Raw genomic sequence first — 23728 nt, forward strand, 5'->3', positions numbered from 1 at the left:
AACACATTCAGCGGAAAAGCCTGGCTTCAACTTTACTTTGAGCATGCGCGGTTTTGCACCGGCCAATCCCCAGTGCTTATGTCATTAGTACGCGCAAGCTCAGCAATGGATCTCATAGGCCACACGTGTAGGGAGGCGTGTCCCAGACCTGAGGCCCTCGGGAGGATTGTGTTCCGGGGGCTCCTCCGGCGGTATCTCTGTGAACAGGGGCTTGGACCGGTCAATAACGAACATTTCGTGTCCATGGTCATCACGGAGCTCCTCAAGCTGTGCGAAGGTGCAAGGCCCATCCGAATAGTCATTGACAAATAGGGTGCCTTCCCCCGACGGCACAGGCATCTTTTTCCGCCGACGTCGGCGTCTGCAGATCATAGCTGCCAACAACAGCGCGGTGAGCGCCAGCAGCGCTATGGCTGCTGTGATCGCTGTCTGCGTTGCTAGCCCCAGCGCTCGGAAGGCCATGCTGCCTCCCTCGTGTTGTGGTTCTTGTCCCACCGGGCGTGTAGCCGGGGCTTGCGGCGCGGGTAGCTGCTGGGACTGTTGCCGGGATGCGTTGACCAGTAGATGGAAGAGCACCCGCGCTTTGCCACCAGCATTGGTGGCTTCGCATTCGTACTTGCCTGCGTGAGCCAGTGTGATGTTGGTGAGGAAGAGCATGCCGCTGCCGGTGTCACGGGTGGCATGCCCGCCCAGGCCTGGTGCCCCACCTTCCAGCTGGACCTGTGCTTGAGGCTTACCATCGCGAGGCTGGGGCACCTTTCTCCAGACCACCAGGGGCTGTGGGTAGCCTGATGCCTGACAGGCAACCTGCAGGTCCTCTCCCAGATTAGCTGTGAGTTCCGGGGGCTCCACGTTCACGGAGGGAGGAATGCAGATAAGGCTACCCCCAGATACTTCCAGCAGACTTTGTAGCGCCAGGCGCGGAGGTTCTGCACATGTGATCTTCTTGTCTCTGGAGCTCAGCAGCCGTCGGCCCCCCTCTTTGATCCAAGAGCCCAACCAGTGAAGGGCACAATCACAACGCCATGGGTTCTCTGTGTGGGGCAGAATAGAGCCTAGGTAGGTGGGTTCTGCTACTCCAGACAGAAGCTCTTATCTACCTCTTCTAGATGCCTATAGAGTTCCAGAACTTTTGTCACCTCTTCCCTCACTCCAAGTTCCTAGAAATGTGTGTGGTCCTAGTTCCTGAAAAAGCACCAGCTTCTCTGAAGTCCCAGTTTTGCAAGCCACATCCCCGCATATTCCAGCAGCACTGAAACCCTGTTGTCAAATGAGCTTGCTCCAGTTTTGCCTGCCTCCCCCTGATGACAAGTTGTAAGAGCCTCAATTCCCTACACACAGAGAAACCCTGTGTTGAAAACCAAAACAAAAAGGAGCTTCAGTCCTGCTACGTTGCTCTGATAAGTTTAATAGATGCATAAGCTGTAACTTTTAGCAGCACTCCCTTGTAGTCCCTTCCCAAGGCTGAGGGTTCTGGTGTGGCCCTGCCAAGCAATGCCCACAGGCTGCCATAGTGAAGCAAGATAGGAAAGGGGAATTATAGTGGCACAGGAAGGGAGACAAGTTCTCATAGACTCTGACTGAGGCCTCTCACCAAGTGACATCCACATTTACTTTGAAAATTGCCAACCAAACAATATTCCCTTTATATTGAGAAGATTACTAAAACAGCAGTGAACCATAGGCAAGGCTGAGCATCTATCCGTGATCCTCAAGAATGGCCTTGCTCTTTTTGTAGGGAATTTCTGGGGTAATCACAAGACTAAACCTTCGTTCACTAAGGGCATCTTCCCTGAAAACCCTTGTTACTTGGGAATTTACACTATCTTCTGTATCCCTGTCCACTGCGTAGGAACCACCCTGTGATCTCACTTAAGCTTTTGTTTTGTTTTCAGGACAGGGTTTCTCTGTGTAGTCCTGGCTATCCTGGAACTTAATTTTTATAGACCAGGCTGGTCTTGAACTCAGAAATCCTACTGCTTCTGCCCCCAAGTGCTGGAACTAAAGGTTTGTGCTACTATGCCCAGCTCACATAAGTTGTTGTTTTTTTTTAAATTATGTCTCTCTCTTTCTTTCTTTTTTTTTTTTTGTATTATCTTTTTTTTTTTTATCTTTATTAACTTGAGTATTTCTTATTTACATTTCGATTGTTATTCCCTTTCCCGGTTTCCGGGCCAACATCCCCCTAACCCCTTCCCCTTCTCTATGGTTGTTCCCCTCCCCATCTTCCCCCCATTACCGCCCTCCCCCCATCAATCACGTTCACTAGGGGTACAGTCTTGGCAGGACCAAGGGCTTCCCCTTCCACTGGTGCTCTTACTAGGCTATTCATTGCTACCTATGCAGTTGGAGCCCAGGGTCAGTCCATGTATAGTCTTTGGGTAGTGGCTTAGTCCCTGGAAGCTCTGGTTGGTTGGCATTGTTGTTCATATGGGGTCTCGAGCCCCATAAGTTCTTAGCCTACAATTCTTTTTTCTTTTTGGATCTTTTTTTTTTTCGGAGCTGGGGACCGAACCCAGGGCCTTTCGCTTCCTAGGCAAGCGCTCTACCACTGAGCTAAATCCCCAACCCCTGCCCCATAAGTTCTTTAATAGTCCTTTAAGGTGTAATTTCTGAAGCCATCAAATTCAGTATATATGGCTATCATAAAGGCACTTACTTTGTAAAACCCACACCAATGTTCTTGGGTGTTTTCTTTCCACAGCATCTGTCTTAACCCTTATGTTTCAAATCTATATTAACATCCCTTTTAATAAATCCAAACTCTGTTATATCTTGTCTTATTCTGAAATAATTTTCAGCAGTGAAGTAGAACATGGCTCAACCTGAGTCAGGGACTGTAAAAATTAAGGGAATTCCCCAGGTCGATATGGCCACAGTGTGGATCTGCCTCAGTTCCTACCACCACTGACAGCAGGAACCCACTGTGTACCTAAGCCTGCTTCTCCCTGCTGATGCAGCTGTGGACCCAGAAGAGAGCCATGCCAAAGAAGAGTTACCTGTGAGGCGAAGCACTTGCAGGCTGCTCAGAGGCTGCAGGGCCTCCTTGCTGATGGTGCCCAGTTGGTTCCTGCTGAGGTCCAGTAGGGCCAGGGAGGAAAGCCCAGCCAGGGCCTGGTCCTCCAGTAATTCAATGCTGTTTTCTTGAAGATGAAGTTCCTGTAGTCGCTGAAGTAGGGGCAGGAGATCATCAGGGAAAAGGGCCATGGGTAGCTAGGCTGACTTCTCTCCCCACTAACCTCTCCCACCAGTAGTGCAGTTAGGATTATCACAGCAAGATACAGAAGTTTTGGCGTTTGTTGCTTACCGGCAGGTGCAAAAAGGTGAAATCTAGCAGCTTCGCCAGCTGGTTTCCAGCCAGGTAAAGCACTCGAAGCTGGACCAAGCCCACAAAGGCGCCGCCGCGCAATCCCCGAAGCCGGTTGCCGGTCAGCGCCAGTTCAAGCAGGCGGGGCTGTGCACGGAAGGCGCCAGACTCCAGCGCCCGCAGGGTATTGTTATGCAGGTAGAGGTGTCGCAGGGCAGCAAGCGGTGCCAGGGCGCCTTGCTCCAGGTGCGCGATGCTGTTGTCTTGCAGGAACAGCGTCTAAAAGTTGTAGGGAGGACAATATTACTTCATTGTGGGGCATGTCATAGCGACCGTCCACTCACTAGACTCTTAGGTTCACACACTCGATTCTGATGGGCACTCGCAGCCCATTACTCCAAGCCAAGGCCCGCCAGTCCCGCACAGTGCCCACCTGCGTCCCCGGAGGGATTCCTGGTGGGACCACGCGCAACCGTAGGGCGCCACACTCCACTGTGGCGCTGTAGCAGCGGCAGGCGGCGGGACAGCCGGTGGCGCGGGGTGGGAGTCCAGGCAGCAGCGGCAGCAGCAATAAACCCAGCAGTAGCAGCAGCAGCGCGGGGGGTCCTGGGTCCATTTCCGAAGAGCCCCACCAGGAAGCTGTGGCTTCCCCAGGGAATGGACCCGGATGGGATGCGCCTCCTGAAACAGGTTAGCAGGCCTGTGCTAACATTATCCAGCCAGAGCTTAAGCAGGAATGAAATGTCAGGCATGGTGGGTTATGTTCTTAACCTAAACACTGGGGAAACCGAGGCAGCTGGATTGTTGTAAGTTCAAGGCCAGGTCTAGGCTATATGTTCCAGGCCAGGTTGGCTGGAACACAGTGAGACTTAGTACTCAGGGGCTAGGTAGGCAGTGGTGGCACAGCCTTTAATCTCAGAATTTACTTGGGAGACAGACCTCTTTGAGTTTGACTCCTACAGAGTGAGATGCACGAGCAGTCAAGGCTATACAGAGAAAATCTGACTTGAAAACCGACCAACCAAAATCAAACCAAAAAGAAACCATCACTTAGGCTACAGAGGAAGGCAGATCTCTGAGTTGAGGCCAGACTGGTCTACATAGTGAGTTCCAGGTTGGCCAAGGATGCTGCAGATATATGAAATTCTGTCTCCATAAAAGGAAGAAAGCGAAGCCTCCCTACTCCCCTTTCACTCTTGGGAAAACCTGCGTGAAGGCACTGCACAACACAGCCACACAGGTAAAGGCACTTGCCTGGCAAGACTGGTGACCTGAGCAGCGTCTCCCCAACCCACATAGAAGTGGAAGAAAAGAAGCAACTCCACAGGGCTGGGGATTTAGCTCAGTGGTAGAGCGCTTGCCTAGCAAGCGCAAGGCCCTGGGTCGGTTCCCAGCTCAAAAAAAAAAAAAAAAAAAAAAAAAAAGCAACTCCACAAAGGTGGCCTCTGACTTGTGTGAGCATCCCCCACTCCCAACTGATGGCACACACACACACACACACACACACACACACACACACACACAGTTTTTAAAAAGGAAACAAAACAAAAAACAAAAACAAAGCAAAACCTTAAAACAACAACAAACCCAAAAGCATTGATGGTCCTTACCTTGCCCTAAGCCTCTTCCTGTGCCTACACTGAGATCCTCTTGCTCTTCACTGTCATGGCAGCCTTCACTGGGCTCTCCTCGGTTCCCAGATGCAACAGAACGTAACTCGGGAACTGCCTGGGTAGCAAAGTCCAAGGCAATTACCCAGGTATGGGCCAAAAAAAAAAAAAAAAAAAAGGGCTCTGGGCAGACGTGCCCCCTTGATCTCACTCTGTGGGCACTGGCATCAGCATAAAGTTCAGCACTGAGCAGAAACTTTTTCGTGCCTCATCACAAGAGCAAGGGACCCCACATGACCTGGACCCATTCGATCCCACCTTATGGTTCATTTGTCATGATCTGAAGGGGATTTGGGGAGACATGGTGCTCAAAGCATAGCTTGGTGCGGTCCATGATCCTCCTGTTGTAGGGACAGAGGTGGGTAGAAAGCTCACCAAGAGTTAGGCTTTTCTCGGGGGTTAACTCATTTTATTTCCTTTTGGGCAGGGTCTACTGTTTCTCTGGTTGGCCCAGAGATGTCTGTCTGCCTCTGGGTGCTGAGATTAAAGGCCTATGGCACTATGTCTAGCTTACTTCCTGTTCTCTCCTTTTCAAAAAAATATTTTCTGTGCATGAGTGTCTTGCTTTGCACGTGTGTGTGTGTGCATCTCATGCAAACCTGGGATCCTCAGAAGTCATCGGATCCCCTGGAACTGAATTTAGGATGGTTGTGAGCTATCATGTGGGTGCTGGGAATTCACCCCCAGCCCTACCCCAAGTGAGACAGGGTCTCTTTCTATGTGTCCATGACTATCCTGAATCTCTGTGTAAAGCGGGCTGGCCTTGAACTCACAGAGATCCACCTGCCTCTGCCTCTCTAGTACTGGCATTAAAGACCTGAGCCTCCACACCTGATTGTTCCTTCTAATTTGTTGAGTCAGGGTCTTGCTATACTTGAACCCGAGACACTTGTAATCAAGCTCCCAAGTGGCAAGGTCACAGGGCGCGGCCCCATCACGATTAGCTTTCTCAGGTAAGTTTTAGAGACGGAGGGATAAGACAAACAGCAGGAAAATCAGTCCAGAGCCCATGCCTAGGCCCCAAAGCTGGTTCCACCAAAAACACCAAACAGGTCTGTGTTTTTGGAGTAGATGAAGGTGTGTGTCCTGGCTGGGATGTGGGAGGAAGCCTTAGGTCATCAACTGGTTTTTAATTTTCTTTCCTCCCGTCTGGGGATTGACCTCAGTTTCTCCCACACACCAAGCACAGGCTTAAGCACACAATATACCACTGAGTTCCTCTCCTATCATCACAACAGGGTATCTAGCTTTGTAAGTGGAATGTGGGAGCGGTGACCTCTGAAACTCTAAAGAAATGTGTTCTACAGTAGGTAAATGCATGTGCCTGGGAACTTAAGGACAGAAGGACTAGGGTCTAGTTCTAGCCACAATGAGCTCAGTTTTAACGGAGCTACCCAAAGCTGAGAAACCTGTTTTTTGAGGTTAAAGAAAATAGGACCAAGGGCGCACTGTTCTCAAGTCTCCAGGCTTATTTGGCATGCTTTAGTGTTTTTTTTTTTTCCCCGGAGCTGGGGACCGAACCCAGGGCCTTGCGCTTCCTAGGCAAGCGCTCTACCACTGAGCTAAATCCCCAACCCCGCTTTAGTGTTTTAATACCCCCTTATTCACCAGGTCTTCTTTGCTCTGAGTCAAGTTGAACTGTACTAAATGGCCTTGGTGTTTGTCTCAATTTTGCACCAATTGTAAGTCACATGATCATTTAAAGTCAATAGAGATGAAGCAGCACAGCAGTAAAGTTTTAATGGAATAGCTTTGGCGCAGGCAAAGGCAGTTCCTAGATATCTCAGGACATGTGGAGCCCCAAGAAGTGGGGACGTTTGCTAGGTTTCTGGGTTTTATTTCCTGGCGCACGAATGGTTGGTCCCTGGCTCCAGGCCTCGCGCATCTGTTCAGCCTTCAGTAGCAAAGCCTTGATCTGTGCATTAGGGATCAGAGCTGCTGCTTATGCAGAAGCCCAGATGTGCATCAGTGCAAGATAGCCATGACAGGAATAAGGGCCCCTTACTAGACGAGCCCAGAAATCCTTTTATCAGGACATGATCCTCTAATCCTGGGCAGAGGTGGGGTGTCGGTCTCCTGGGTGGCTATCTAGGCGGGAAGAAGGTGGAGAGGAGCCCTGTGTTCTCTGTCAGGCCCAGCTGAGGTCTCTGGCAGCCCTTGCGATCCGGCGCTTTTAACCAGCATTACCTCCCTTAACCGCCCCCTCCCGTTCCAGTGGGTCCGAGCCTGCTCATTGAGGGTGTGGTTTCCACCCCTTCCCATTGCCAGATCCTATGACCTTTTCTTGGTGCAGCAGTCAGAACCTAGAGGGTCCCGATCCCGCCCCCAAGCTCGGTGACCTTGGGCTAGGATCTCCCCCCGCCCCCTCACCTGCTCCAGTGGCGAGCGACTCCCCGCGGCGCTTGCGGCTGCAAGACTGGAGAAGCGGCGGGAGGAGGGGGGGGATGTTGGGGTGGGCGCGCACGCGCACCGGCCCACGCGCTCCTTGCGCCTGCCGCCCTGCCTGACGTGACCGGCGCAGGCCAATCCGTGGTATGCAAAGCCGGTGCAAGGGTTAGAGGTGGCCGAGAAAGGATCTTTGTAGGGACAGAGGATAGCAGGGCTGCGCCAGAACCTTGGACAGCGCCAACCTACAGTCGCCCAGGGCTCACCTATGCGCGCGCGCGCGCGCGAATGCACCCAGTCACCAGCGTGCAGGTGACAGCGGACATCTAGGTTAACCTGGAGTTCTGGAGCCGAGAGGGGTAACCTGCGAGTACTACAAAACCCAGTGTTTGCCCTAACCCTCCCCACACAGCCCCAGTCAGAGTCTCAGGGGGGCGGGGCAGCGAGCAGCAGCGGGGCCAGATCCATAGTTAGGGCGATGCGCCGACCTTGCCACAGTACGTGAGAGGGGACCGTGGGTGAGTTGGGTCCATACTCGAAGCAAGCGCTGAGCTCGAAGGCCAGGGCCGAGCGCACTAAACCCACGCCGCCTGCCCGCTCCGGTGCTGGGTGGTACAGGCGCCCATTGGCCGCCAGGGGTAGCAAGCGAGCGGGCTCGAAGGGTATGGCCAGTGCCTCGCCGCCACCGCAGTAGGAGAGACGAGGTGACTCGCTGTCGGAAGCCAGGAGGTGCGTGAAGACCACTGGCCGGTCTTCACAGCGCAGGAAGTTACGCTCTCTGCCACAAAGCGAGAGGAAAGGGAAGGAAGCCTCGTAGCGCCCGCTGTGGTTGGGTCTCAGACGGGAGAAGAAAGTGACCAGGAATTGCAGGTCTGTGGGAACAAAAGGCACGGACTGATCACGCTCGGTGACCAAGCTTCCCAGACACGCTCCTTTTCCTGGGCACACCAGCACTGGCATGAGCCAGCCTCCCACCCCCTTTGTGGAGGGGGGCTTCCCTCAGAGTCGGGGAGCCGAGGCCCTGAAGGGTAGAGAGATAAGGGAGCAGTGCAGTAAGCAATACCTTTGAAGCAGGTGATAAAGTTCTTCATTTTGGAGTCATCTAGGAAAAGCTGCAGACAGAAGGAACACAGTGGACTGTAAGTCCTGGCAAGAAAGCCTGGAGGCCGGTGGTGTTTGCTGTCCTTGCTTTTCTGTGTGAGTTGTTCAGGGGGGGCATGTGAAAGGGCCCTGCGGACTTTCTACAGACAGGTTTTCAGCACTGCAGCCCCCACCCCTTTTTCTACAGCAGACTTGACGGCCCTTTGTCACTAGCAATCATGAGCACTTGGCTCTAGGATTGGTGCTAGGACAGACTAGTGTGGGCGGGACTGCGATGCGGTGTAAGCAGCTGGCCCGGAATTTCCGGCTTCCAGCCTAGGCTTTGAACCCAAATTCACACGTAACACCTAACCCCAGGTCTCGTCCCTAGAACCATTCCCCACCCGGTGCCCATTCCGCAGTTCCCCCGGGACTCCTCCCTCTGTCACTCGCCAGGCACACCTGGCCTTGGTGATCCACATAGTAGAAATACTCGCGGGTTCTGGGCTCCGGGCTTTGGCCCTGTGTGTAGGAGACACGTTCGTTCCCACTGCAGGCCCGAGCTCTCTGCGACCTCGCCAAGACTAGAGCCAAATTACGCATTGCCCCGCAAGGCGGCCACATCCTTTCACACCGGAAACAGATCACACAGTGCTGTGCTTGGGGCTTTGGGTTCCGCCCGCAGCACGTGCTCGGTGGGGCGGAGCTGTCTGACCCGCCTCCGGAAGTAGCTACGGGATGTGGACCCGGCCCCCCCCCCCGCCGTGTCAGAAGTAAACTGGAGCACAGGTAGCGAGTGTGCACTTGAACTTTATTCACACGGAGCACTGTCCCCTCGATCCACACGTCCGAGGGAGCGCCTGCGGCCAGAGAGGTCCTGGAGAGGTCCAGGACCTGACCCAGAGAGCTGCGGGCCTCCGTATGGCGGGACTTTTGTTTTTAATAAATAAAAACTCTAAAAAATATATATATATATAAACAGGAGAAATGAAGTTTGACAATTTGTTTGAACTCAGATTCCAGAATGGAAAACGCAGACGAGTCCAGGCAGGTCTCATCCGCGCGCCGCCTGTGAGTGGAGTTTGGTCGGAGGCCGCGAGGTCAAAGGAGGGTGGTGCTAACTTGCTCAGCGCGAGGACCACACGGCAGTTCAAGAGATAAATAGCATCTGGTTAAAACTATGTCCTTAGCAAACTTAGTTCTGACATCTGTCATTCTATTTATATCTTTATACACAAGTAGGCTGGGTATGGGATAGATTCTGTACTCAAAAAAAAAAAAAAAAAAAAAAAAAAAGCCCCCCAAAACAAAACCTCTCACCCTCCCCCACCCTCCCCAAGAAAGCCTGCCTAGCCCTGGCCCTACCCTAGAGGGCTTTGGTTTGGGGCCTCCCCTTTCACAAAGACCTATTAGGCATTGGGTCAACGGAGTTGTGTCCTAGTGGTGGCCAGCACAGCTCTCCAGAGCACCTCTAATTCTCCTTCAGGCCCCAGCCAGAGGCCCCTAGACTAGGGTAAGAGGGATCAGGGCACGAGTGCCTTGGTGGAGGATTGCCCTGAAGAGGGGAACAAGGTCGTGTTGCCCTGAGCAACGCGGTATGTGCTTCGGCCGACCAGGAGGGCAGTGTCGCTCGGCTCCGGGAAACAGAAGGCACTTCTCGGGGCTGGCTTGCTTGCGACCGGCAGGGCGAGCCGGTACCCACAGGAACTGGCCACGAGATATGGCGCGGCTGCTTTGCCCGGGAGGGCCTGGGGCAGGGCGGGCGGCTGGCGGGGCCTGGCATGCTGCCTCGCGCTGGGGCCTTCCCTCCCACCTCCCCGGGTGTCACCCTAGGAGTCCATAGCCCGCGTGCTATAGCACGCCCTCCATGAAGCTGGTATCTAAATGCTGAATGAGCACTCGAAGGAAGGACATCTCCTTTCGTGTATTCTCGAAGATGACACGAGGATCATCCGACTGGCAGCGCAGGCAGTTGGGTGCCATCACCATAGCCAGGTTGCTGACGTCCATTTTGGTGATGGCTACATTGGCTGGCTGCACGAACACCTGTGTGAAGGGGTCCAGGTGAAGGGAGAGGAGGAGAGCAGAGTGGAGGGTAGGTGTAGCTACTATGGGATGAGCTGGGCAAGGTGGAAGGTTGGATGGGAAGGATAGAAGGTGGGCGTGGTGTGGCACTGGAGGCAGAGCATGCATACCTGGAGGAAGCGAATGAGGTAGCACAGCACCATTCGGTTGATGCGCGGTAGCGCGTGCACCACGGCCACAGCAGCCTCCGGGCTCTCGTAGTGCGCAATGCATTGTTCGTAGAATTCATGAGGAATCAAGGGCTCTTCCAGCTCCCGATACCACAGCTTCAGCAGCGATGCTGGGGGGTGGGAGTGACTTAGATGGTTTTGGCTTGGGGGCCCCTAAGCCAAGCATCCACCAGAGGCCACATTCAGAGAAATAAGGTGCATGGGAGGACATGGAACAGGCTGGAAAGGGTCTCTCTGGCTAAAGCTGTACAGATAAGCCCAGATCCCAGGGACACCAGTTGCTGCAGGACCTGGGCTCATTCTTGGCAGTGCAGGGGTGTGTGTGTGTGTGTGTGTGTGTGTGTGTGTGTGTGTGTGCCTACAATGACTACAAAATAAAATTTCTCACAAGGGTTGTGCAGCTGCTGAAGGAGGTGGCTTAGATTGCTCCAGCTGTGGGCCATGCTGTCTGGAGGGCAGAACCATGGGTATGCCAAGAACACTGACATGTCCAGTGTAGGAGAATGTCTAGACTTCTTCTGGAGGTAGGTGGAAGGGTGAAGGATGGTGAGATGCAGCCGCAGGACAAGGCCATGGGGTGGTCCTGAAGTAGCCCCAGCCGGCACGGTTATCTCTTTCTAGGATATGCATGCAAGCCAACTCCTCAAAACCACCAAGGATGTGTGGGGCTCACCAGGGACATGGGGGTCCTCCAGTCCTGTAGGCACCTTCCACTGATCCACCTGCAACTTCAGGGCATTCACCTCATCAATGTCACCAGGGACCCTAGAGAACACAGGGCACATCTCAGACTAGAGGAGCTCATCTTGCTCTATAGCTAGAGTTGGGAGTAGCAGAAAGCCTCAAGGACTCCCAACCCGACTGTCTCGGGCAGGGTGGGCTGACTCAGAGCTTTGTTGCCTCTTTTGGGGGATGCTGCTCATGTACTTGGGTCAGTGGTGAGGGACCCTCTTGGCTTCTCTGTGTAGCTGTTCCCCTTGCAGCCACTAAAGCTCAAATTTGCTTGCCTTTTGTCTTGGGGGCTTGGACCTCCCTGGTCCTGACAGGCAAGTCATTACAATGGTTGACATGCATAGGCAAGTGCCATCCCAAGGGCTGGTATGTCACATCCCCGTTCCCACAGGATGACGAACTGCCTAGCCAGCTGCATGCCATCTCTTGTGAGAGGTGATGTCCTCACTGGTATCCAGGTATGTTCTGGGCCTATTGGTTGTCTTTATTGGCCATGAGCTATTTGAGGGGTGGGGTCAGTGGTGAGGGACCCTCTTGGCTTCTCTGTGTAGCTGTTCCCCTTGCAGCCACTAAAGCTCAAACTTGCCTCCTGTGGATGGGGCATTTCCTTGTCTCTTGGTTGCATGGCCCCTAGGCTTAATGTCTCTGATATTAGAGATATCAACACATAACAGTGCACCCTTCCCCCGCCCACAGTCTGGGGTTGGCAAGGCACCTGAAGATACCCTCCGTCTGGTCACCATTGAGTGCCAGGACCTCCTCGGAGAGCCGTGTCTGTACCCAGGGCAGCTGCCTGTCGGGATAGCGCTCTTTCTGCATGCTCATCACCTCCTGCAGTGCACTGCCAAACATGGATGGGCTGAACACTGCGTTCTTGGCATGTCGGATCTCCTCCACGTTAGGCTTCTTCAGGCCCTGTGGAAACAGCCTAGTACTCAGGTCCTATTGTAGCCCAGCCTCCTTCGTTCATCTCTTTCCCCTAATTCTAGTTCTTGGCCCAGTCAGAACCAGGGACAACCCAGACCCTGACCCAAGTCACTAAGGGGATCTCCCATCAGGCCATCTGAAACACCCTAAAGCACGGATATGCAGAATGGTGGAGGGCTGGGGGTCCCCACCACAGGCTTGCATATGGCAGTGCCTGTCTGCTGCATCTCACCGTGCCAGCTGGCGTCTTAGGGGCCAGTGCAGCCAGGATGCTATGTCTGGTCTTTCGGAGGCAGGGTATAGCCAGGTGGATGGATTACCCTGCTTGGGTAACTACCTGATATCCTGTCTAGTACCCATTTACATTGCTCCTCAACTGGAGGCTCGGGCACGGTCACAGGCCCTTTGAAGAGAAAGACATGCGGGAAGCACAGGGTCTCTTAAGCCTTCCTAGTTAGACACTAACAGGCTGGACACCCTGTCAGCAGGTACTCTGCTGAGCCTCACTGCCTCACCATCTGGCTTCTGTATGGACTGGAGGAGAGTCATTTGCCCTACCCTGCTTCTCCCAGAAGCGTTTGTACCTTCTTGGCCCCAGTCAGGGCTGCCTTCTGTAGTTTGTGGTAACAGTACTTCGCATAGGTGCTTATTGCCACCCCTAGAAGAGAAAGGGTGGCAGTCAGCCTGGTGTGGATATGTGGGGTGTGGCCAGCTTTTCACCCACCCCTGAGCTAGACAGTAACCCACACTCTCTCCCAGGCACAGCCCTATAGCACAAAGCCTCAAGAGGAGAAGCAAGGGGAGCTTCCCATACCTCTAGGAACTTGGGTGGGAGAAACCCCTCTACCAGCCTTCCTACAGCCACCAGGGAAAATAGATTGAAAACAAAGCCCTTCCCTGTAAGGAGTCACAGGCAAGAAAGGACGGACACATCCAGGCCTTCAATCTACTTCCTTTCCTCCTCAGGTGACCCTAGCAAGACCTTTGGTCTTCCCTGGTCCCAGGGAAGAGGCTTTTGGATGAAGTATCTAGTGTCATTGGCCAGCACTGGGGCAAACACAGCTCTCCAGCAGCCCTGGCTTCCTTAGGGAGGGTGAAGTTGGGGGCAAGAGTGTCAGGGGGAGGGTGAACAAGGATTGGTTCTCAGTGGAAGACAGCATCTAAGAGACGTCAGTGTTTTGTACCCGCACTCTAAGCACAGGCTAAGAGTACAGCAGGGCTGGAGGTCTGCCTTCCTCTCAAGGGAGGGGGCTTTCAGGACTCGGCCCCTGCAGCAGAGCTGGTGAAATGACAGTGTTGGCTTGGATAGATTAGGCTTTGTATGAATGGAAGGTGAAGTCAAGTGTTGCCCACTTGGTCCTGGCAAATAGGGAAGTAGATGACAGAACATGCCAAGAAATGTCACGGACAGACCATCACCCTCTAGAAAACAGACACCCCTCCTCTGGAAGTTTCTTCTTCTATGACAGCTAGCTTGCTATCCACTGAGGTCAATGAGGCCTCTAAGTTCCTTGTGGACATCTGAGCACTTGGGAAGGTCCTTAGACATAGGGGTGTGTGTGTGTGTGTGTGTGTGTGTGTGTGTGTGTGTGTGTGTGTGTGTACCCATATTCCATAAGCTTATTTTGTTCCATTAGAACACTTTACCATAAAATAGTTTATTCACATCTATAAAAGGGGTTCCTTTCTAATCAAAGTAATTATAGATTTCTCAGATGTTTAAGTCTTGGGTGATCTGCCCTAGGTCCCAAGTGATCCAAAGACCCTGGCAGAAGATCCTGGTTTTTGTGCTCAGCCAGCTGGAGGCAACATTGCAGCATTCTACGTTGTTCTACATCAGGAGACCTTACCCTTTAGGAAAGCTGCTAGGGCCCCTTGTTTAAGAACGGACAGTGCATAAGTTCTTCCTCTACCCTGGCTCAGCTCAGCAGATGAGGTCTGAGAACAGTGGAGGGACTTAGGCCACTGCCTGTGTTCTGCACTCAGGGTTGCCGCATCTGTACCTGCTCAGGACCACAGCATGTCCCATTTCTCCCACCTCTCAGCTGGGGTGGGTGAGAAAAAAGCTTCTCTGGCTTCAGTTTTCCCTAGAATAGGGACTGAAACCACACCCATCTTGCAGATGCCTGAGAATGGTTGTGTGGGAGTGTCTGGTGCTGTGGTAGCATAGCCAGGACTGAGGCTGGGACTACATATAACCTGGAGTCTAGGTAGCAGCAATGATTTCTGCTCTGCCTGAGTGTCCAAAGTGGCTTAGGCAGTGGTCACTGCCATCCTAGAGAGAGAGACCTTTACTTGTCTGTGGCCTGCTCTGGGTCCCCAGTCCAGCCTTGTTGAACCGTGGCCAGAACCTCTCCCAGGCTGCAGGTAAACAGTTTAACAGGAGGAGCAGCTTCCACTCTAGACTTAGAGGAACAGTGTCGCAGGGTCTTACTATCGCAGCAGGTGACCCAAGGCTTACTGTGTCTGCTGCTGCTCACCCTGCACGGTCCAGGGAAGGAATGATCCTCAGATTCCTACCTGACACAGTCTGGGCTCCAGAGCCAGACTGCCCAGTTCTGCTCCAAGTTCCACAGAAGCTTGTTTCCTACCTTGTCTGCCAAAACTCACAGACAGTTGGGGTCTACCCAGCTCCTGTGCCCAGGTGGCTGGGCACGCAGATTTCTACTATCCCCAGGGGCAGTCTCCACATGGGCTTGCTAAGGCAGCCTGGGAGGTCCCAAGCAGGGCCAAGTTTCAAGCCCTACGGAAGTCATCCTGGCCTTCCTGTAAGGCTCTCCATGCTGCGGCTTCCTGCTGGCCCAGTCTGTCCTGTTCTACACACATCTCATCTACAGGAAGCCCCTGGTCTCACCCCTGGGTGCCCGTGGGCAGCACACAATGGCAAGAACTTTAGGAAGAGTCAAACAAGGGGCAGGAGGCAGGAGTTCTGCTACTGCGGAAGGTGGCCTGGTAGAAGCAGTTCTGTACTGAGGTGGTGCAGGCAGGTCAGCGCTGCCTGGAGGCCTTATGAGAGAGTGGCAGCACTGAGCTGTCACTGAGAGCTCTAGATAGGGAGGTCACAGCTTTTCCTGGTGTTCAACTGAGCAGAGTGGTCCTGAGATGGGGCTCAGGGAAGAAGCAAGAAGGATGCTGGTGCAAGAAGGCAGAGAAACTCTGGGCTTAAGAAGGCTTTGCTGGGGCCACCACGGGAAAGGGAAGATTCTTGCTGATAATGGGGGGACACCCTGCCCCAGGAGGCACTAGGCTAGGGAAGCACTTGCCACAGGACAGCCAGCTCCTCCACCTGTGAGCCTCACCCCACAGTCAGGCCCATTCACTCACCTGGGGGTGACTCCAGGCCTTCACAGGTTAGTCCTTGTTCCCCCTGTCCACCAAGAAGCAAGCTGTGGGTTGTCCTGGGTACCACCAGAAGAGGTGCACAGCAGGCACCATTTCTCTAGGTCATTTTGGCACCCCAGACATCCAGTTTTTGCTTGCTTGGGAGGCCCCAAGTCTGAGGTTAGTGTCCCTCCCCCAGCCCAGAAGCGGTTAGAGGAGGCCAGGCGGCCATGGCTGAAGAGCAGAGCGGTGCAGAGGCAGCGCCCAGGCTGCAGAGGCCCTACCATCTGGCTCTTCAACATAAGGCTTGGGTTTCTTTCTCAGTTTGGACTTCTTCTTACTGTTTCTTTCCAGAAGCTCTTTTATGTGCTGTGTCACTGGGGAGCAAACAGAACCGTGAGGACCACAGGACATAAGCCAGAAACCACTGCCCATGTGGTTTGTACACTTGGTGGCAAGGAGGCCCCTGGGCCTGCTGGGGGCCTGTGCCCATCAACCTGATGGCCATGTGTCTCTGGAGACAGGCAGCTCTGTATGCACACAGGTCAGTGTGAGATGCTGGGACCTTTCTGGTGCTGTATGACCAGAGGACCTGAAGTGGGGGGAAGGCAGAGGGACTGTACTGGTCAGAGGGAGATACGCTGTAGCTGGTTCACACATCTCTGGCCAAGAGGAAGTTTGGGTCTGGGCTCCTGAGCTGGTTGTTTGGTCCACAGACCCACCTGCTACAAAGCCAACAGAACAGGTGAATGGTGGTGACAGGAGACTCCAGTCTGGCGTGGACTGCCACCTGTGACAAAGTAAGTGCTGCCGGTGACTTGTCACCTGATCGAGGTCACACCCATCAGATTTCTGCACGGTGAGAGTAGCTTCTCCCTGACCTCCCATCAGTGCTCTCTTTGGAAGTCAGTCACAGAAGAAACATGCTAAGGGTATCTATTTTACACTAGAAGCTTTCAGTTGGCTGACACTCCTGAACCACTCCCATGCCTCTCCCTCCCATGCCTCTACGACAAGATCTGTGACTGAACACAGAGCTTCAGTGCATGCGAGGCCGGCTCTAACACTGAGTGACAGGGCCAGCCCTCTTTTACTTTTTGAGATAGGATCTTATTTAAACTAATACGGCTGGCTTTGAGCTCGCTTTGTACTCAGGGCAGCCTTTCTTCTTTTCCTCTTGCCTTAGCACCCTGGGTAGGTGATGTAACAGTACAGTTCCAGGCATCTATACTTTTATTTATTTTGGGTGCTGAGGACTGAACTCACAGCCTTGTGAACACCAGGCAAGTGTTTTGCACCGAGCTGTAATTGTAGCCCTAAATTTTTGAGGTCTTGAAATTTTAAGCCCTTGCTGTATGGTTCAGGTTGACCTCGAACTCAAGACCCTCCAGCCTCTAGCCCTCTCTGTGCTGAGGACACATGTCAGCAACCTGGCCGCTTTTGACACATCTTGTCAATACATTCCCCACATGAGGATAAAATCGGCTATTTCTCAAAAGTTCTATAGGCTCTTGTAACAGAAAGTTATAATTAAAAACCAAAATAAATGGTGTCAGGTATGCTTTTCCTTATTCATGCGTGCGTGCTTCTGAGGGCCTCTCAGTAGACAGAACAAGCAAATATACGTCCATTAATCCATGTATACACATGCGTATCTATGAATACTTCTGTAGGTATGAATTTGTGTCTCTATTAATAGAGTTCAATAGGCAGTGGTGGTGCACACTCTTAAATCCAGCAGAAGCAGAGGCAAGTGGGTCTCTATGAATTCAAGGCCAGCCTGGTCTACAGAGCAAGTTGCAGGTCAGCCATGCCTACACAGAGAAACCCTGTCTCAGAAAAAAAAATAACGAATTCACACCAATGAGTGCACATTTAGCGCCACCATGCAGATTACAGCTTTGGACTTTGTCTGCAACTTGAATAACTGGCTTTTCATTTCTCTTTTAGGGGCAAAATGCGGAGGACTAAGCCCAGAGATTTACACTCTACCACTGAGCTACACTTAAGGTCCTCATCCTCTTTTTAGCAGTCCCCCCGCACCCCGGAGCTGAGGACCAACCCAGGGCCTTGGGCTTGCTAGGCAAGCGCTCTACCACTAAGCTAAATCCCCAACCCCAGCTCCTCATCCTCTTAATACTTAGTTAGATATTTAATTTTGATAGTTCAACTTCGCAACAGACAGTGTTTCTGGTATTATATAAAAGTTACTGCCTAACCTAAGAAGACAAAGATTTTTTCCCTATAACTTTTATAGTTTGGGGTTTTATGTTTTTTTTTTTTTTTTTTTTTTTTCGGGCGGGGGACCGAACCCAGGGCCTTGCGTTCGCTAGGCAAGCGCTCTACCGCTGAGCTAAATCCCCAACCCCGGGTTTTATGTTTTGATTTATGATCTTTTTTAAAAACATTCTTGAAATAGGGTCTGTGTATGTAGTCTTGGCTACCTAAGAATTCCATCTGTAGACCAGGCTGGCCTAGAGGGCCATCTTCTCCTGAGTACTGTAATAAAGAGCTGTGCCACCATACCTGGTTGGTTCATAACCCACTTTGAGTTAATTTTTTATACAGTGCAAAGTGGAGGTTGGAGTTAATCTCTTTTGTGCTTGAAAGACCCTCTACCTATGAGGACAACGGACCTGCTCTGAGAGGGTGTGTTTCTGGGACCTCTGTGATCACAGATCTACCCCACACAGACCAGACTTTGATTTCAGATCTACAGCAAGCCAGTGGAGGAGGCCCTACCATGCTGTTCTTTCTTGCTAACCATGCTCCATGCTGCCCCTCGCTCTCAGCCACTGTATCTGTTTTCAGCCTCTGGCCAGCTGGTCTTCCAAAGCAGGCGCTGCACATTCTTGAGCGGGTAAGGCACGGCTCAGGCCCTACTCTACCTTCCCTGACACAACTGAGGTTTTGGGACAAGATGTCACATGTAGCCCTGGCTGGCTGAACCTCTCTATATAGACCAGGAAGCCTCAAACTTGCTGCAGTCTGTTTTTATCAATTCTTTTTTGTAGCTTTTGTGCCCATGCCGGGTGACAGTAAGGGCCAGTTACTTAAAAATAAACGAACAATGAAAAACCCTGTACATTTTAACAAAAATTATGATGAGCCATTTAAAAAATGCTGAACTGGGGGGTGGTGAGCCTTTAGTCCCAGCACTCAGGAGGCAGAGGCAAGTGGATCTGAGTTCAAGGCCAGCCTGGTCTACATGATAAGTTCCAGGACATCCAGGGCTACACAGAGAAACCCTGACTCAAAAAAACAATAAACAAACCAACCAACAAAACGTCTGTGGTCCTATCTCTGCTGTCTCGAGTGCTGGCATTATGGACGAGTTCTGCTGGGCCTGGCTGGGACCCACGTTCTTGAACACTGCTGCTTATGCCTGTTGAGGAAGGTGACCAGCTTGTATGAAGAGGTCTCTTTGGCTCAAGGCCACGCAAAGCTGCACACAGGCAAACTTGAGGCAGCCAAGGATAGAGATGGTTTTGACAGTAAGAGTAGCCCAGGCCCCACAGCCTGGATGCAAGCCACTAGTTGGTTGCTTACCATTCAGAGTCCAGAGGTAAGACTTTTGGGGTGCTGTCAGGCCGATGCCCCGAAGCTAAATCCTTTTCCTACTTCTGTGTAAGCCAGAATACTATGGGTATAATACACACAGACACTGTGTGAAGGCCAGCATCACAGGAGGTCCTACAGAAACAGGTCAGCTACAGTCTTCCTGGCTAGATAACCCTGAGGCCTCTAGTCACTCCCAAGTCTTCATTTGCCTACTAGGTCACTCAAGGACACTGCTGAGGAGACCCATTGTCATGCCCTGTGGTTCAAGTACACTGGAAGGCTCTTTGGAGAGAGCAAAGAAATTGTCTATGAGGTCAACAAAGCACAGCTTCCAGGACCCCCTATTCGTAGAAAGGCATAAGAGAACCAAGATTTGGGGTTCAAAGACTCCCCTCAAGCCTCTAGTAATCCCAAGCTGCTTGGATGTGACTTTGTTCTCAGTGCAGGTGTGGGAGCACAGATGTGTGCCAGGTTCTGCATCTGCCGTGCTGAAAACCACACGCCTGGGGCGGAAATCACATGGATTCTGAGAGTCCACTCGCAAGTGGCTGAGTGTTTCCTATGCTCGGCACGCCTCCTCCAGAAGCATGTTCAGCTTCTGCCCTGTCCTCGTGTGTGCGCAATGAGCCAACATCATGAAAATGCTTTCCCCATGCCTGTTGGCGACAAGGCTCAGAGGCCCTGATCAGTTTCTAGAGAAATAGCCCAAGAGAGACTCTTCTCCTCCCAAGGAACAACACACGGTATTGTGTAATCTAGTTTGCAAGCATCTGTGTGTTTGAGCATGTGTGTGTACATTAAAACATAAGTCCTGTGCCTGTACTCCTCGGGTACTTAGAACTGTTGATGCGGCCCTGTCTGAGCCCACTCTAGCCAGCCCTGGGCTCAGACCAACCGCCCAGCTAATAGAATTATGACATATCTCTGGTGGTCTTGTTCTTGGTCCTAGGCAGCTATAGGCAAGTAGGTTATCTATGAAAGCCCTACCTTCCAACCTCACAGGGCAGCTCAGCTTAAAATGCCCACTAGCTGGCTGAACTTACAAGACTTTATATGTGCGATAGGCCTGTGGATTGGAGCTTAGTGACACACTTGGTCACCATCTTTTTCCTTGCTTAGGCCACTGGCCCAGAGCCTACATAGAAGACAGCCTGAGCTGCTTTGAGGCTCACAACTAGGGTGTGGGATTTTCCAGGGGGCTGTGTATCTTCTTGGAACTGGCCAGAAGCCCTATCTGCAGCCCTTACCTCAGCAGCAGCAAAGCTGGGGTGCTGAGGGCCCCACATGCTGGGCCTTACCTTTGGTGTCGTTAACGGGGTCCATGTGCCGGTAGATATAGCCCTCTAGGTAGGAGTGGAACTTGGGGGTTGGTGGGAAGAAAGCCAGGCAGATGGCCATGAGCTCCCAGCCACGGGCCAGGCTCTCTAGGCGGAAGTTCTCTGTGGTTTGCCGGCATAGCTGGATATACAGCTCATCCCGTAGGCCCTGTGCACTCCAGCCTTTGGTGGCTATCTCTAGGGCTACATGCAGCGGGTCTGCCTTGGCCCGCCTGTCACCCATGTACATCTGGATTAGCTTGAAGATCTCGCAGGCCTCCTTCTTCACATGCCGGTCACTAGTCACAATCATGGGCTTCTTGATGGACTCACTGCTCCAGGCCAACATGTTGGCTATGGATACCTTTCGCCGGAAGAGACCCTGGGTGTGCTTGTTGAAGTGCTTGGAGGCCCAGTTCTCGATGTCCGTCTCTGAGGAGGGCTTACGAAGCGTGAATGTGGGGAAGACACAGCTGGAGCTGGGCACTGCACTGCGGTTCTGCCGGCTGTTCTCAAACTGGGCGCAGGCACCAAGGTCCTCAGACTGGGAAGGACAAATGGGACTGGGCCATCAGAGGTTGTGCTGAGCAGGCAAAAAGGCCCAGTTGGGCTATAGCCCTAGAGTAGTGAGTGAGCCAGTCAGGTGAGACTCAGCCTGCCTAGCAGACATGACCAAGAAGATAAGGACAGAGTAACAGTCTTGGTCTTTGCTCTCAGGAAACCTGACTGTGGGTGAGGAGGTACAGGAGATCTTACATGGGGATTCCACCTCATCTTGTTACCAATAAGGAAGGCTAGCATCCCGCCTCCCGTAGGCATGGCTACCGCCCCATTCCCACCTCTGTATGACCCTAGTACTGGCCAGGGCTGGAGGACCTGGCTTTTTATCACCTGCCTGGGGTTTGACCTGCAGGCCCCTTCCTCTTCCTATATAACAAAAGCTCCCTGTTTTCTTAAGGATAGTTTTGACCCTGATTACTGTTTCCGCACAGCCTATCGGCTTCTGAAGCCATGTGGAGACCCAAGATGGCTGCTGCCCAGAATTCACAAAGCCTTCCCCAGGAGGGGTAGAGACTGAGCTGCTGCACTGCCACCAGGAGACCCGTGTTCTGACTCTGGCGCTGCTGGGCAGGTACAGCAGACCAGCATGGATGATGGACCCAGGAGACTCATGGAAATGTAGTTAGGCTTTGTTGTGGCATCCTACAGTTGACCCCTCACTGACAACTCTATGGGGTCTGAGACTCGGGTCCTAAAAACTGAATGTCACACTCATGCCACGGACACCTGATATAACAAGGCCCCATCTGCCTGTGCTGACCTCAGACTCTGCCTGGTGTCTGCTGGGCCCAGAGATCCCACCCTCCCTGCCCTGTGCCCTCACCTGTGAGGGATGGAGGTAAGGCTCCGGTGAGGCCAGGTTGGTCTGCACAGAGATGCTTTTCTCCAGCAGGATCTGAGGGAAACCAAGCTTTTCAAAGGTGCTCCGCTTCCAGTGCTTGCTGTCCTGCTGTGCGAGCGCCTCATCCTCACTGAATGCTCGCACTACAGGCCCAGGCATGGGCAGTGGGACAGCGCCGTCACTCTCATACCCTGAGCCATCTTGCTGGGAGTCCCAGCTGCCCCTCTGCTTCATGTGAAAGTGGGCTTGCTGCGCCTCCCAGGCCAGCCGGGCCTGTGCCAGGAAGGGCTCAGGTGTGCCTCGTACTAGGTCGGTCTCAGCCTTTACTGGGGTAAGGCTGGACCTGCATGGAGAACGCTCTTCAGTCAGAGGCTGGTCTCCTAGCAGGTCCCCAGCACCGTCAGTGGAGGAGGTGCTAGGGACTTGGCACAGAGAAGGCTTTCTGTTCTTTCTCTTACGAGTGCCTGGGGAGTAGCCTGTGGAAGACATGGTATCCTGCTGACTGGACCAGGACATGGCATCCTCCTGGGCTTGGGGCAGTGGTGTGGGTGGTTGGCTTGAGCGTGACTCAGGCCCTTCCATGGTGCTGTAGTCTCCTGACCTGACCCCCAGGCGCTGGTCTCTTAGCAGGCAGGGGCTGGGCTGCAGAGAGTAGGTGCCACCACCTGGGTTGGGTGCATACTTGTGCCTGGGCCCAGCTCTGAGCTTGGGACTGGAGCCTGCTTGCTCCACATACACCAGCTGCCGCACGTACTCTTTGCCCACAGGACTATATTCCAGGCTCAGAAAACGCTCAGGGCACTTTTGCTTGGTGCGCATCAGCTGCTGGCAGGGTGATGTTGGGGTCTGTTTGGTAGCTTGCAGGAATGGATGGGGCTTTCGGCCTGGTGACCGCTGTGGTGAGCCTGTCTGGTAGGGGCTGTTGGGCTCAAACTGTACATCCATGGGAGGCTCATCATAAATGGGGGCCTGGTATTCCACTGGAGGCTCCTCATAGAGTGGGGGTTCATAACCATAGCGTGGGGAGGAGGGCTGTGAGTCACTGGAGGGCTTTCGGGGCTGTATCAGCAATGGTGAACAGTTTCCAGAGAGCTCAGCCCTCCTTAGGAAGGGTGAGGGCCGCCTTTCTGGAAAGAAGACAGTGCCATCATTGTCAGGGACAAAGGTCTGCAAGTTAGGTGAGTGCTGGCTGCCAGACGGTCTGCGGTGATGCCCCACTGGTTGGTTGTCTGCTGGATAGCCATTGCCCTGGGGAGTGAGGAAGCTGGGTTCTCGGTCAGCAACCTTGATGAGCATGCGTTCCTTATTACCAGAGTTCCATCGCAGAGAGGATGTCCTGTGTGGAGAGTGGACACCCAGTTATTGGCAGAGTTAAGCCTAGGCCCACCACCATCGGCATCTTCCTCATGGTGAGGTCCTTTCTGAACGACCTTGTGCTCTTTCCTGGAGCTCTTCCATTTCTCATGTTTCTCACTCGCTCTGGCACCAGGCAGAGAGCTGAGGAGCCAAGCGCCGTACCACACAAGCACCCAGGTCCTAGCTGTAACGGAAGACTCCCTCAGCTCCCCACTTCTACCCTTAGCAGGTCAAGGACACTCACGGATGTCATTCTGCCTCAGTGAGGTCATGCTGGATGTCTGCTATCTTCTAAATTGACTTTTGCTTACTGACACAGTGGGTGGCGCTGGCCCCAGGGACACCAGACACATGCTCACATATGTCCTGTTCCACAGGCCTGAGGTCAGAGGCACTGCATTGTGTGGCGATGCTTA

At 53.0% G+C, this 23728-nt stretch overlaps 3 protein-coding genes across 4 annotated transcripts in view; all 3 read right to left on the reverse strand.

Moving 5' to 3' along the window:
• Positions 1 to 10: 10 nt before the first annotated feature.
• Lrrc24 (leucine rich repeat containing 24) lies at positions 11 to 4294 on the reverse strand. Its single transcript, XM_032917579.1, has 4 exons — positions 3741 to 4294; positions 3308 to 3586; positions 3000 to 3168; positions 11 to 1034 (listed from the first exon to the last, which is right to left on the reverse strand). The coding sequence occupies exons 1-4, from the start codon at positions 3921 to 3923 to the stop codon at positions 100 to 102; spliced, it is 1566 nt and encodes a 521-aa protein (XP_032773470.1). The 5' UTR covers positions 3924 to 4294; the 3' UTR covers positions 11 to 99.
• Positions 4295 to 6701: 2407 nt separating this feature from the next.
• Positions 6702 to 9156, reverse strand: C1H8orf82 (chromosome 1 C8orf82 homolog). Its single transcript, XM_032917703.1, has 3 exons — positions 8905 to 9156; positions 8426 to 8474; positions 6702 to 8234 (listed from the first exon to the last, which is right to left on the reverse strand). The coding sequence occupies exons 1-3, from the start codon at positions 9064 to 9066 to the stop codon at positions 7789 to 7791; spliced, it is 657 nt and encodes a 218-aa protein (XP_032773594.1). The 5' UTR covers positions 9067 to 9156; the 3' UTR covers positions 6702 to 7788.
• Positions 9157 to 9232: 76 nt separating this feature from the next.
• Arhgap39 (Rho GTPase activating protein 39) overlaps positions 9233 to 23728 on the reverse strand; it is a 151560-nt gene continuing 137064 nt past the window's right edge. The window contains exons 5-12 of one of the 2 annotated variants that reach the window (XM_032917598.1): positions 21939 to 23292; positions 20537 to 21098; positions 15962 to 16054; positions 12941 to 13014; positions 12145 to 12344; positions 11371 to 11462; positions 10638 to 10807; positions 9233 to 10488 (exon numbers count right to left, since the gene is read on the reverse strand). In XM_032917598.1, coding sequence (XP_032773489.1) covers positions 10294 to 10488; positions 10638 to 10807; positions 11371 to 11462; positions 12145 to 12344; positions 12941 to 13014; positions 15962 to 16054; positions 20537 to 21098; positions 21939 to 23292 — 2740 coding nt within the window. In that variant the 3' untranslated portion in view covers positions 9233 to 10293. The remainder of the gene's footprint in view (positions 10489 to 10637; positions 10808 to 11370; positions 11463 to 12144; positions 12345 to 12940; positions 13015 to 15961; positions 16055 to 20536; positions 21099 to 21938; positions 23293 to 23728) is intronic. The other variant, XM_032917606.1, reaches the window with a different exon arrangement.

This window comes from Rattus rattus, chromosome 1 (genome assembly GCF_011064425.1).
Source record: "Rattus rattus isolate New Zealand chromosome 1, Rrattus_CSIRO_v1, whole genome shotgun sequence".
Classification (NCBI taxonomy): Eukaryota; Metazoa; Chordata; class Mammalia; order Rodentia; family Muridae; genus Rattus; species Rattus rattus.

Excerpts from the sequence above, each read along its gene's own strand:
- Lrrc24 (XM_032917579.1), bottom strand. The coding sequence starts at position 3,923 with ATGGACCCAGGACCCCCCGCGCTGCTGCTGCTACTGCTGGGTTTATTG. Across the intron at positions 3,587-3,740 it reads GAATCCCTCCGGGGACGCAG|ACGCTGTTCCTGCAAGACAA; the intron begins GTGGGCACTGTG and ends TACAACTTTTAG. Across the intron at positions 1,035-2,999 it reads GCAAGTGCTTCGCCTCACAG|AGAACCCATGGCGTTGTGAT; the intron begins GTAACTCTTCTT and ends TGCCCCACACAG.
- C1H8orf82 (XM_032917703.1), bottom strand. The coding sequence starts at position 9,066 with ATGTGGCCGCCTTGCGGGGCAATGCGTAATTTGGCTCTAGTCTTGGCG. Across the intron at positions 8,475-8,904 it reads ATGTGGATCACCAAGGCCAG|CTTTTCCTAGATGACTCCAA; the intron begins GTGTGCCTGGCG and ends TTCTGTCTGCAG. Across the intron at positions 8,235-8,425 it reads CTTTATCACCTGCTTCAAAG|ACCTGCAATTCCTGGTCACT; the intron begins GTATTGCTTACT and ends TTGTTCCCACAG.